We start from the raw sequence: 14608 nt of genomic DNA on the forward strand, positions 1-14608 counted from the left end.
GAGGGACCAACCATCTCATCAATCCTCCTGCCAAAATTTCTGTAACATCATCATCATCATCATCATCATCTGAACAAGCCTTGCTTACCATTCATGAGGTCCAGAATGAAGCAGAGCTTGTCAGGGGTGTGGAAGGCATAGGTCATACAGACTATAAAAGGACAGTCCTGCAAGGCAAGAGCAAAGAGGTTCACCTTGGGCAAAAAAGCAAAGTGTGACTTAGGGAAGCTAAAAATACAGCTGGTATTTTTCCTGTGCTATTTGCCAGTATTCCCAAGTTCTCTCCTGAAATTCAGCTTCATTGGTAACCCCTGTCCCCCTGTGAGGGCCCTGCTTGGGTGACAGTGAAGGTGTTTGGCCCCCTAGCAGTATTTCCAACAGAGGATTGAAGGAATGTGAACACACCAGGCAGGAGCTAGGATCCTGGAGCATTACAGCAAATCCAGATCCTGCAAAACCCACAACACAAGGGCTGTGGGAGCAGGTTTAGGAGGTCAGAGCAGCCAGGTGGGTTACACCTCACCCCCTAATGCACCTGAACCTCAATTCACCCCATTAAACACAAGCAGCCATAAAAAATTTCACTGGAAAAACACATCGTTGTTCCCAAAGTCTGCTCATGTGCTGGTACCTCCATAGCACACACTCAAAACCCCATGGCAGCAGCTGGCAGACCTTCCTCTGCACCAAACCCGGATACAAGGCTAATTCAGAAATATGGAATTGCTGAGGTTGGAAAACCCCTCTGAGACTGAGGGATTCAGCCAAGGCCATCATTAATCCATGTCCACATCTGTGGCATTCACATTCTCTGAAAAAATTCCTTCACCCAGGGTTTTTCTCCTGGGAAGCTGAGAGGCAGCAAGAGAGGCTTCAAAGAAAAGGAAAACAATTCTTATCTCATTTGCTTCTCCTCTGTTTTGCTTGTCTGGAATGTGTTTGGAGATTGTTTACTCACAGGTGATTGTTTCATTGGATTTTGCTGTGAGTTGTTTTCACTCTTTGGCCAATTGGGACCAAGCTGTGTTGGGACTCTGGAATGTCTCAGCAGTTTTCATTATTATCTTTTTAGCACTCTGTAAGTATCCTTTCTGTATTCTTTAGTATAGTATAGTATTCTTTAATATAATATAGTATAATAAAATAATAGACCATGGAGTCAGATGCATCATTCTCTCCCCTGGTCAGTGGAGCTGCATTTACAACCCCACATCCACACATCTGTTAAATCCCTCCTGAGATTTGACTCCATCATTGCTCTGGGCAGCTGTGCCAGGGCTGGAGAACCCTTTCCATGAAGAATGGAGCTGCTCTGGCCACATTATTGCTGATAAAAGCCAGGAGGCCCTTGGCTAATGACCAGGGGGTGGCTGTCACCTCCTCAACTTCTTCTCCAAAGCCATATGGGATGGAACCATGGAATGCTTTGGCTTGGGAGGGACCTTAAAGCTCATCTCATCTCATCCCAAGCCCCTGCCATGGGCAGGAACACCTTGTGGTACCAAACCAGGGCTTTTTGGTGGGTCTGCAGCGATCCCTTTGGGAATGGCTGTGCTCCCCCATCCCACATCAGATCCCAAAGGCAGAGCAGCCCAGGACACCCTGCAGGAAGCAGAGCCTCACGTGACTCCAACAACGTGCCTGGAGCTGCAGGATGGAGCAGGGAAAGCTCTGACAGGAACTTGCTCCCTTCCCAATTTAGAAACAGCAAAACACGGCGGCCTTGGGCAGAGAGGAAAGGGAGGGACAGGGACACTTCAGAGCCCCTCCTTCCTTCCATAGGAATAAAAAGGTTTATTTATATTTCTAAATCTTTATAAATTTCTAAATCTTATAAATATTTACATTTATAAATATTTTTATATCTTTATATATATAATTTATATTTCAGGGATCCCCACAGTGCCAGGGTATTTTATTTGCAGGGTGTCCCGATGAAGAAAGGAATGATGAATCTGACTTCATGTTCTCAGAAAGCTAATTTATTATTTTATATAATAATTAATAAAATTATTATCAATTTAAAATCAATTAAATTAATTAAAAATTAATTAAAATAAATTAAATATATATTTATTATATATTATATTAAAGAATGCTAAACTATAGTACACTAAAGAATACAGAAAGGATACTTACTGAATATTAAAAAGATAATAATGAAAAACTCATTACTCTCTCCAGAGTTCAGACACAGCTTGGCCCCAATTGGCCAAAGAGTAATAACAACTCACATCAGAAACTAATGAAAGAATCACCTGTTGGTAAACAACCTCTAAACACATTCCAGACATGTAAAACATGGAAGAATCAAATGAGATAATATTTGTTTCCTTTTTCTCCGAGGCTTTTCAGCTTCCCAGGAGAAAAAATCCTGGGCAAAGGGATTTTTCAGAAAATGTGAATGCCACACCAGGGTACATCCTGCCCCTCTCCAACTCAACTGCACTTTGTGTTTTGCTCCCCACAAATGGGAGGAATGGGTGTGAAACACCTGCACAGCATCCAGGAAAAAAGCCAAATTCCTAAATGTAAAATACAAATTTCAAAAATTTGTAAATATTTTTCCTAAAAATAAGGAGCCTGATGTGGTGTCTAACACAAGATACCACCTCTGGTTATGAACTCTGTATTGGGGATTATTGGAGCTGCCACTTAACTTCAAAACAGCAGCTTTAGCAGAATTGTTAACTTAATTTCCTGCATTGACTGGGTAATTCTGAAGTGTCCCCAAGCAGGGCTCCTAAAATTTCAGAGCAATCTCATTACCCAGAAGGATTTAGTGGTAGAATTTAAACACCACACGTAGACAAATAAAAAGGTTTTTCTACACCAGAACATAGCTTGCTTATATTTTTATGGATTTTAAAAATAGAAGTTATCTGGAAGTGTAAATGTGATGCATAATTCTTTTTTTTTTTGTGCAAGCATTCCCAATTTCATCACTACGCTCTCCTTGCTTAAGAGAGAGAAAAACTGTACTGCAGTGTTTTCCTTACACAAAAACCCCAGCAAAAGAGTATTCTACAGTATTAAAATAAAAAAAAAACCACCCTACAGTTATTTTTTTTAAAGAACACATAAAGCAATAAAACCAATTTCCCAGGAGAGCAATTCTTCATTGCAGTCAACTTTCTGCTCTGATGAAAATAAGCAACATTATGACATTAATGTGTGAATTAAGACCAGTTTGGAAAGAGTTCCTTATATCTAAACAATCTTGGAATGAATCCAGAGAACTGCTGAAGTCAAATTTGTGGCAATAAATCATGTGGAAGGAAAAAAAATATCGGAGCAACTATTAAAAAAAAAGTAGAAATGTGATATTTTAAAGACATTACCACACTAAAAAGTGCTCTAGGAGGAAACCTTTGGGTTTAACTCTTCCCTGAAAGCCAAGCACTGGGCTTTGGGGCACAAGGTGACAGCAAACAGGGGACAAAGGAGTGCAGAGCACACAGCAGCTGTGTCCCAGTTTAACTGGAGGGCAGCTCTGCCCTGACATGTCACTGCTTGAAACCCATGAAAACCAACCAAGTACCTGTTCTGCTCCAAAAAAACAGATTATTGCTCTCCTGGGGTGTCCTTCCAGGGCCCTCCAGCTGAGGATATTCTGGGATTGTATTTATCATCCCTTGGAGGAAATCTTGAATGCAGCCATCAGTAAAATCATCTCAAGAAGATCTGGGTATGGGCAGCTGAACTGCTGAGGTTTATTTAGAAAGAAAAAACTGGGAGCCACAAGAGAGAGGAGGCACAGCCCTGCACAGCCCCAGGCTTGCAACACAGATGGAATGATCCCCTCCTACCCTCAGGAAAAGATTAATGGAAGATTAATCTTTTCCTGATTAATAATCATTCCTTCCACCAGCACCTTGGCACTGCCTGGTTTCACAGGGTCCATCACCACCTTGGTGATTTCCATGTTCCAGTTTTTTCAACAGAAATCAGGCAAATATTGGCTACTACAGAAATGAAAAATCTTTTTCTTTCTAACAGAAACTAAAATCTTTTCCCTACTCTGTGACCTTCCAAGGATTTCACAATGCCTTTCCAGCCTGAAGGGCTCTGTGGGAGGGGAAGATGGGGCCTGTGTCTTGCAGAAGAGGAAACCCAAAGCTCAGTGACAGTTTGTCCCCGTTACACCACAGTGACACAGCACTGGCACCAAGGGACACTGAGCCCTGCAGAGCCCAGTTTGGTGCCACCAAGGCCATCCAAGAGGCACCATATGCTCTGCAGAGGTGGCTGTTGTACTCCTGAACCCACTGGAAATGGAAAGCTGCTCTCACCACACAGCCATGGGAGCTCCCTGCTCCAGGAGTGCTGGGGGGAATGCCAGAGCTTGAGGTGGATGAACAGAGCTGATTACACAACCAGCTGTGTCATCTGCACAGCTGTTATTGTGCATTCTGCAGAGACATCTGGACTCCCAGTTAAATGACTAATTGTGCTGTGATGGATTTCCCAGCTCCACTCTGCTCTGGGCAGTGCAGAGCTGTCCCTGGGCACAGCATGAGCCACTGCAGCCTCCCAGCTTCTGTTCAGGGACTGAAGGAAATCTCTTATTCCACCGCCTTCAAACCTCTCTCATCCTGCATATTCCAAGTACCTGTACCTGACCTGAATGAGCAGCACTTTGTACAAAACCTCTCTTCAAAGTCCTTCGGATTTCTGAGAGTCTGAAAGAAATGTCACTGTAATGAGCTGATAATCCTTAACAAAAGAAACAAATGTTTCCTCCTGCTGCTGCCCCTGCTTAAAGCCTCATTGTGTGCTGGCCTGGGAGAAAACTGCCTCCACCAGCAGCTTCTCATCTGTTTTCTCTTGGAAGCTCTAGACATGCAAATTCACATCCAGTGCTGGAGCCACAGAATCACAAATTCAAGTTAATGGGACAATTATTACTCATTTGCCTCGATTTCTTGTCTAGTCCCTGATACAGACCCACTCCCCACTGGTTTTCAGGAATACTGACACATGTGGACAAACCACAACTTATCTCTGGTGAAAACAGGTAACTTGATTAAAAAGGGACGAATCCCAGATGCCAGAATGGTTTGGGTTGGAAGGGACCTTCAAGTTCATACAGTTCCACCCCTGCAAGGCAGGGACACCTTCCACTGTCCCAGGGTGCTCCAAGCCCTGTCTAACCTTGGACACTTCCAGGGATGGGGCACCCTGGGAATAATTCCACCCTCACTGGGAATAATTCCTTCCAAATATCCCATCTAACCCTGGCAGTGGGAAGCCAATCTCCCTTGTCCCTTTCCAGCTCTCCTGGAGCCCCTCTAGGCACTGGAAGCTCTCCTTGGCTTAGTGGTGGCCATGGCACAGTGGGGACAATGCCTGGATTTGAGCATCTCCAAAGTGTGTCCCACAGAGAAGATCCCCTGGGCACAGCCCTGGTGCCACACAACAAAGTTTGCTCTGTGCCATGCAGGGAATGCTGCTCTTTGCACAGCTCTGGTACAAAACCACACACAATTCCTCCTCATCCTCATCACTCCTGTCACAGACACATCTTTTTGAAAAATCCTTTCCTTAGGATTTTTTCCTCCTGAGAAGCTGAAAGGCCTCAGGAACAAAATGTAAACAATGGTTATCTGCTGCTGGGGAATGCAACAGGTGCATCTGTGATTAGCCCATGCTGGTTGGTTCTAATTAATGGCCAATCACAGTCAGCTGGCTTGGACAGAGAGTCTGAGCCACAAACCTTTGTTATCATTCTTTCTTATTCTGTTCTTAGCTAGCTTTCTGATGAAATCCTTTTTTCTAATCTTTTAGTACAGTTTTAATATAATACATATCATAATATATAATATTATTATATGTAAAATTATATAATATTAATAAATAATATTATAAATATATAAAATAATATAGAAATCTATAGAAATAATAATATTATAATATTATAGTATTAATGTTATAATATTATATATAATTATATGTTATTATACTATTATAATATTACTATTAATTAATTATAAAATTATAATATGATATTATCGTATTATAATAAATCAAGCCTTCTGAAACATGGAATCAACATTCTCATCTCTTCCCTCATCCTCAGACCCCTGTGAACACCGTCACACCTCCCATATCTGTGGGCACAGGGGCTGTGCCCCCACACTCAGTGTTTAATTCATGCAGCAAACAAAGTGAGGGAAGTGAACCTTCCTGCCAGCATCACCTGTAGCCATGGCAACCACGGTGTCACTGCAGGGAGGGCAGAGCCACCTCCCATCCTGCCTGGAATTCTCTGAGCCCAACACAGCTCAACCACCAGCCAGGGACCCCAGGGAACCAACCCCAGGCAGGTGATGGCTTTTTGCACACACCAGTGATGGTTTCAACTTTAAATTTTAATTTATCTCGTTTTAATCCAATTTATAACTAGAACAGATGGCTTGGAATACACCTTGACTCAGCTACAGTACACAGAAAACAAAAAAAAATTGGGTATCAGAGTAACAGGAAAGGGAAGATGAACTGGAGTTTTGTCTGCAGGAGCACTTTAGATCCCACCAAACTACACAAAAAAAAAGTAATCTTTTTTACAAGCCAGAATCGTGTTTTGGAAAAGTTTCAAAGAAAAATACTTTAAAAAGGATATTTAAAACGTCAGGAAAGTGGGAGGATGAATTACCTCAGAAATGGGCACCCCCTCAAGCCTCTGCAGCAAAGATGCTCATTCTGTAGGACCCAAACTGATCAAGCACGTTTGGTTTTCCCTTCTCATTTCAGACACACTGCAAGAATCAGGGGGAGGCTCCAGTGGGGGTTAAATTTTGCATGTCACACAAGGGAATTGATGGAATATGCATTATATGTAACAGCTTTTACATTATATGGAAGGAAGAAGGAATAACATAGTGATACTTACTCCTGTACTGACAAGAGACAGCATAATTCTTTCGTTTAAGGCTAATGTTTCTCCTTGCTTCATCTTGATTCTCTTCTTATCTAAACATTTCATTGCATACCTGAAAAAAAAAAAATAAACATTCAGAAAAAGCACCAAAAATTTCCTCTGTCAGGACTATTCACTGGCAATCAGGCCATGCACATTTACAGGATCCTGTAAGCAAGACTTAAATCCAGGATTAAAAAACATCATTTCACTAAAACTAAAAACCTCCAAAATCTCCCAGAATTAACACATTTCCAGCAGAAGCCTCCTGACAGAGAAATGTGCTTTAACAAATAACTCCATGTCCAAACCATCGCAGTGAGATAGGAATTACAAAACATATATTCATTTTCTCGTACCTACAAGCAAGGATCTGCCTTAGGAATTAAATAACAGAAACTCTGTTATGGTACCATTTAATTCCAACAGTTTTCAACTCTATCAGGAAAGCAATATCTTGAACACACGCTGAGTTTTATATATTTTTTTTTTCCCTTAATTTTCTTTCTACTCAGAAAAAGTCAAATACACACAAGAAAGCTTTTTTAGTCTTCTACCATCTGTGCTACACAAATTAATAAAATTTTGCTCACAAAGGATGTTACCCTAACAACCACCAACCACAGGAGGATATGATCCAGGCTGGGTATTTTTCCAAGCTGTTGGTGAGTTCATTAATAGATATCAGTGAGAAAGACATGCGTGCTCCTCCACAGAAGACTCCTAGACATGGACACTCATGGATTTTTAGGAAATTACCACATTACAGCAGTGTTTCAATGCCCATCCCCATCCAGCCCCAGGGCTCCAGCTTTTGGGAGCTCCAGCTCCCAAAAACAGCCACGTCATTCCTGACATCAATGTGCTGGGAGTGGGGGAGTGAGGGTGAATTTTAAGTTTGCAGACTGGGAATATATTCATGTGTTCCTGCTGAGGAGTCTGTGAAGGGTGAGTAAAAATAACCCCTGACCCTGCCCTGCCCAGAGACAGGCACTGGGGGTGTTCAACGCTGATGGAAATCACAGAATGGTTTGGGTGGGAAGAGACCTTAAATCCACGAGCAGGGACAGCTTCCACCATCCCAGACTGCTCCAAACCCCATCCAACCTGGCCTTGGGCATTTCCAGGGATGGGGCAGCCACAGCTGCTCTGGGATTCTGTCCCAAATCAAGTCTGCAGCTCTAAGTGCAGCAGAGGCAGCTGGAGGGGATGGGAGCTGGGTTAGGGATTGTGACCGCGTTCACAGGGGTCTGAGGATGAGGGAAGAGATGAGGATCTGACTCCATGTTTCAGAACACTTGATTTATTTTCTTATGATATATATTATATTAAAACTATAGTAAAAGAATAGAAGAAAGGATTTCATCAGAAGGCTGGCTAAGAATAAAAGAAGAAAGAATTATAATAAAGGTTTGTGGCTCGGCTCTGTCTGAGCCAGCTGTGCCGTGATTGACCATTAATTAGAAACAACCACATGAGACCAATCACAGATGCACCTGTTGCATTCCACAGCAGCAGATAATCATTGTTTACATTTCGTTCCTGAGGTCTCTCAGCTTCTCAGGAGGAAAAATCCTAAGGAAAGGATTTTTCATAAAAGATGTCTGTGACAAGGGATGGGCACACAGGTTTGAATCAAGAACTAAACCAAACCTCTACCAAGAAGCTGAACCTCACCTTAAGTTTTTGCTTCAAATTTGAAAAAGAAGGTTGGTTTTCCCACATTTTGCTTCCCTTTGCTCTATTTATATCTAATAAAACCTGTCCTTTGCTTCACTTTTCCTGCCCTTCTCACTTCCCAGGGGTTTATCCACCTCCTGCCAGAGCCCAGCTCAGACACTCAGACATGGAGATGGCTGGGGCTCTGAGAACTGCCTGCTGAGCCTGCCCCAAGCTAAATAAAATGTTTATTTTTGTACATGGACAACTGAATGAACTGTACATGGACAAAAAGTACCAAAGCAAGAATAAAGCCAGCGTTGTTAGTAAGAGTATTAATATAAATACTTGAAGTCACTGCAGAAATACTGAATGTAATAATAGCAACATTAAGATGTCTTCCACTTGTAAAGAGTCAGAAGTTTATTATTATCAAGGATGTCAGGCACACATAAATGCAAGAGGAGTCAGACACATGCCCTGCTCACTTGGAAGGGAAATGTTTAAGGATGTGGACTAAAATTGTAGAAGAAAAGCAAGATGAAAGGCTGAGGTGTAAATAAAGAAATGTTCAAAATATTGAGAACACATCTGCATCTTCCACTGGTTTTGACAGGACATTCCCATGTGCCCAGGAGCTGAACAGGATCCACTGAGCCTGCAGTAAGCCAGGAATCAGAATTCTGGGGATTAAACCTCATCACAAAGAACTTTACAGCAATGTGATGCTGCTTCCCAGTGATTTCCTAAGAAATGATTGGAAGGATTTCCTCACTAGTCCTGAGTTTACAATCACCTCTGCCACAGTGTGGGTGATACTCACATTTTTCCAGTGTCTGCTTTTCTGCAGCCATACACTTCACCAAATCCCCCTCTTCCTATTATTCTATGTACACTAAAATCATTCATGGTCAGCTGCAAGTGGAAACAGAAACAACAAAACAGAACCTTCATTTTTCCAGCATTAAAAAAATCTACTGTGAAAACATCTAAATGATCCATGAATGTGTTGAGATCCTCAGCTGTAATTCAACAGCATTCACTGTGTTGGAGAAGGAGCCCCTTATTGTTGATATTTCCATGTACTTGGAAGCACTACAGTGTGAAGTGGCACCAAGGGGAATGAGGCTGCTGTTCCCAAAATTTGCCAGCCTCACTCAGGGCTATTTTTGCAGCCCCAGTTGTCACACAGAAGTGCAGAGGGACAAAAGCTGAGGCCAAGGGAAGGGTGCTGGGATCACAGGCTGGAGTGGGAAAGGGAGGTGGAGAGGAATTGGGGCTGGTAAAGAGCAGAAATTCTGGCACTTCAGCTCTTTCAGCCATTAAAAAATCAAAATTCCATTAGCTGAGGAAGGCAGAGGGGACGTCCAGACAGGAATCATCAGGGCTGTGCCTAAGAATAGCAGAGCAGTGACATCCACCACCCTCCTTAATGAGGCCTTTGCAGAGCAGGATTCAAAACTGAACATTCTCTTTCCTGTATCAGCCTCTGACAAGATAAATATACTTGTGAGTACTTACATGAATATTTAGCTCTACATTTTTCCATTGACAAAATCTAGTAAACTTGTCACTGCAAAAGAGAAAAAAAAAAAAGTTTAAAAGTTGTCTGAGACTATTGTGTAGAGTATTACAGGAAATGTCAAGACTCTGATATTTAAAATCTAGTCTGAGCTAGGGCGTGGGGTGGTATTTAATAAATGACAGCCTTCCTTTCACCAACCGTAATCTTACCCCCACCAAGAAAAACAATTCCTAGGCAGAGCACACTCCATGTTCTACATCCTTGGGAGAGAAAGAGAGCAGATAACCTTGTCCCTGCAAGTGCTCACTGTGTCCCCACGGCTCTCTTGCATGGTTTTCAATCATTCCAAGACGGTTTTCAATTTTTAAACAACTATGTTTGGAACTAACAAACATTTAAATTACATCAAGAGGAAGATAATTATAAAAAAACAAACAACACAGGCAGCTCGATTTATGTTAATGAACCTCCCTATACTCCAAGGAACATTTTAAAACTCATTTTATCTTAAAATAGGGAAGACATCAGCAATACCACAGGCTTTGGGAAAAAATAAAATAGTTGCCTATTCCTACATGAATAATTAAGTATTTATTTTCAAAGTAAGAAAATAACAGCTCTATGGAGGCATTTTTATAATTGTCACAGAATGGCACCAAACCAGTTTAGAAAATGGATTTGGGGGTTGCTGGTGGCAGCTGAGCTTTCCTGAGCCACACACAGGAGCAGGAAAGGGCTGCTCTGCTGAGCCAAACTTGTGCCTTCAATTCTTTATTACACAGAACATCCCCAAAACCCCAGTTCTGCCTTTTCTCAGCCCAAACTCCAACCTCTGTGTGCCCTGACTCAGAAATCCCTGAGCTTTCCAGCTGTTCCACTCACAATCCTGACTCTGATCAGGATATCCCACAAAGCTGGGTTAATTTGATTAATCATGCAATAATACACATTTTTAGCCTTATTTACAGCAGTACTGAAAGGACCTGGTTTCCCACTACAGCAGGCAGATAATTCAGGTAATATTCCATGTTCATACCTTTCCATAAATTTTTGAAATATTTTTCCTCGGAGACTATCACAAATTTCTTCTATATATGGCTAAAAAAGGGTGAGGAAACACAATTAGTGTTTAAGCAGACAATAAATGGCTTTTTTCAATCCCATCCAACACACAGCTCCTGGATTGTCCTAAAGAAGCCTCAACAAAGCATTTTAGCTTTATTTGCCTTTTGGAATCTGAGCAGCTGCCCTGAAGTCAAACACAAAATCAGCTAGAAAACCTTAAGGGGTGTGGGGGCAAAAAATTCTTCTTTCAAATGTATTTAACCAATAAATTGTCACCCCTGTGGAATCCAAACTTCCCAGAGCTGCTCCCTCATCCCTGTTGTGCTTCTCTCCTCCCTGTCCCTGCTGAGAGATCAGCACCTTGGAATCCCAGGTGGCTTTTTCCAGGGAAATCCCTCCCCTGGGTGTGCCAGGGCCCAACCCCCCCCCAGGCAGAGCTGAGACATCCCCCAGCACTGCAATCACCAATTTCAACAACCAGAACAGCTCAGGAGCACAGCAGACATCAGGCAAGGGCAACCTCCACATTTTTCAGCACATAAAAATCCATCAGATTTAGATAAAAGACACTTAAAGCTTACAAACACCCCCATGATGGATTAAGACTATTTCTCCACTGTTGCAGCTCAGTTCAACCTGACAGGATGAGCATCTTCCTGATGGAAAGTGATTTACTCTAAATCATTTAATGGCTTAAAATTACACAACTATAAAAATTCTTCTGTTCACACACCAAGGTATAGTTTGCTTTTCTAAATGTGCTTGGAAATATTATAGATAACAAGAGTAAATTGTGATTTTGACTTGGAAAAGCATTTCAATCCAACTTACAGCACAGAGTATGTACCGGTCCCATTTATTCAGTCTCTTTAAAGAGTATTTAAAAAGTCACTTTCTGTCAGAGAAGCTGAATGTTCAGACTGTGAAAGCTCACCTGGAAAAGGCTGGCTGGCACTTGTTTCTTGGCTAAATGTGTTTGTACATGATCTACAGCTTGTTTTGAGAAAGGCTTTTGGAAAAGAAAAAGGAAGATTTCAAACAGTTGGAACTGTCAAGAGTTTCATTTCAGGTCAGAGCACTGTTGTTCTTTTCCCCACACAGAAACACCGACCCCAAGGGGAATCAACAGGGCCTCCCACAGGTATATTACAGTGACAATTGTGTGAAATGTGCAGAATGATCCAGTAACAGGATTATTCTGAAGCAGAAAAGCAGGAGAGGGGAAGAAGAGGAGGAGGAAGGCAAAAATCAAAGGGGGTGATGATCCTCCTTTAACAAATCCATGAAAAATCCCATTTACAGGCACAGCTCCAGAGCCAGAAGCACTCATGAACTTTTTACTAATAAAATAATGCATTTTGGGGGAAATAAAAAAAAAATAAAAGCTTAAACCCTCCACCCAAAGCATGACACCACCAGAATAAAACACCTGCAAATCCTTCCTTCAAATGAGAGCACATGAAACTGTTAAGAACAGATCAATGGGCCCAAACTTCAGCTAGAGGAAATGGGTCTTTTCAGTGACTTTAGCCACATCTCTACACACACATATATATACACATATATATACAAATAAATTCATTTATTTCATCCTTTTGGACACAGACATTTACACTAAAGAAACATAAACCAGGAAAGTTTCCTAACACTTCCTTTGCGTGCCACTAAGTTAAATGAAAATCGCAGCACGCCTCAACTTTTACACTCAATAAAAAAAATAAAAATAAAAAAAGCATCATTCTGAATTTGGCCAACCCCAGATCCTGGATTTCAAAGGGAAATTCCTGCTGCCAGGAGGGGGGGAAAGGGCAGGATACCCACGTGGGAACAGGAGAGCAGCTCCTTCATGATGTAGGTGTCGTAGATCTGCCGGCTCCGCGACAGCCGCTCCTCCTCCGAGTCCAGCTTCTCGTACTCCTTGATCTGCAGCACAAGCACACACCACACATCTCCTTGGGATTTCTCACTCTTTGGGTCAAAACAAAGAGTTTTGGCTTGGGCTGAAATTTTATTTTTGGCTTGGGCTGAAGTTTTATTTTATTGTTTTCTTTATTGATGAAAAATCACCTGCGACAGCATGGTTATGGTGGGATTTCCCTTTAATATTGAGATTTTCCAATTGTGGAGTCCCGTTCCATTGGTGGAATCCCCATTCCTGCAGGGATTTAACTGGATGTGGCACTTGGGGACATGCTCAGTGGTGGCCTTGGCAGTGCTGAGTGAACAGTGGGATTCAATGGGCTGAGAGGGCTCTTCCAACCCAAAAATTCCCTGATCACAGCACATCAGGTAGAAATGTCCAAGAAAGAATATAAAGCACATTTCAAAATGTTCACATAGTTCAGCTACACTGTGGATCTGAACCCTAAAAGTGGCTAAAAGACAGTTTTACAAAATACATCAAGTTTCCTCAGGTGTGCTGTAGGAGATCAGTGTGTTCCAGGTGAAACAGCAGCAATCCCAGACAGTTCATTTACAGAACAAAACCTGACAACCAGTTCCAGAACAGAAAGTTCACCCAGTCCAAGGGTCCTCTGGAGCATATTTAGGGAAAGAGCTCTTCCAGAAGTGACAAAATGTAAAAAAAGATGCAAGGGGAAAGAGTCAGCACTGGCTTTCTGGACCTTCCAGGAGAAACCCTTGGATCCAGATCCCTGGCAGTGAGCAGATCTGCTCTGTGCCGCACAACCCCAGCATTGCTCAGCTTGGGAAAACACCTCCAAGATCATCAAATCCAATTATCAAGAGACAAACTGGAACCAACCTACCTCTGGAGGTGGAACATTAATTAAAGTCAGTATCTTTCTAGCTGTGCTGCTGGTGTTTGCTGACATGATAAGGCACCAGTCCCACCCCGATCTGCCATCTGTGCTGCTTCCCCCTTGATACCAATTTATAATTAAAATGACTCAAAATGTCTTTGCCCAAGAAACACTTTTAATTAATGCAATGACACAAAATAATTAGCAGTACAGGAGGAAGGCTGATGGATATCTGATTGTCTTATTTGAGCACAACCTCCTGTCCCTCAATGTTTGGTTGTTAAAGGACCCAATTCCTCAGTCAGTGTTCAGGGGTTTCAGCAGAGCCCCACAGAGATCAAAAGGATCTCCTCAAAAACTGGGATCAGAATGCATTTGTTTTCAAGTATTTAGAATCTCTTTTTTTTCCCTTTTTTTTTTCCCCAATTTTCCCCTCTTTTTCTTTTTAATTTCTTTTCTTTTCCTCCTGAAACCGATCAGGATGAATCACTCATCCTGTTAAATGCCTGATCGTGACTCCAGCTGCAGTGATATGAAATCCCTGGAGTACAGAGCTCTTCTACATCAAGCAATTTTTAATGCAGCAATGTACTCAGATTATTCTATGTGTAATAAATGCAGCAAGTAAATCAAATATATAAAAAAAAGGAAAAGCTCCTGGATCCGGTATGTCACAGA

At 41.9% G+C, this 14608-nt stretch overlaps 1 protein-coding gene across 1 annotated transcript in view; it reads right to left on the bottom strand.

The window, feature by feature from the left end:
- GRK3 (G protein-coupled receptor kinase 3) overlaps positions 1-14608 on the bottom strand; it is a 58875-nt gene that overhangs the window by 15944 nt on the left and 28323 nt on the right. Inside the window, exons 4-10 of the mRNA XM_054288556.1 lie at positions 12990-13091; positions 12103-12177; positions 11140-11201; positions 10100-10151; positions 9402-9493; positions 6893-6992; positions 89-167 (exon numbers count right to left, since the gene is read on the bottom strand). Of these exons, the coding sequence (XP_054144531.1) occupies positions 89-167; positions 6893-6992; positions 9402-9493; positions 10100-10151; positions 11140-11201; positions 12103-12177; positions 12990-13091 (562 nt within the window). The remainder of the gene's footprint in view (positions 1-88; positions 168-6892; positions 6993-9401; positions 9494-10099; positions 10152-11139; positions 11202-12102; positions 12178-12989; positions 13092-14608) is intronic.

The sequence above is a fragment of the Melozone crissalis genome, unplaced genomic scaffold, assembly GCF_028551555.1.
Source record: "Melozone crissalis strain CALT ecotype California unplaced genomic scaffold, PUWL_Pcris_2 ptg000063l_1, whole genome shotgun sequence".
NCBI lineage: Eukaryota > Metazoa > Chordata > Aves > Passeriformes > Passerellidae > Melozone > Melozone crissalis.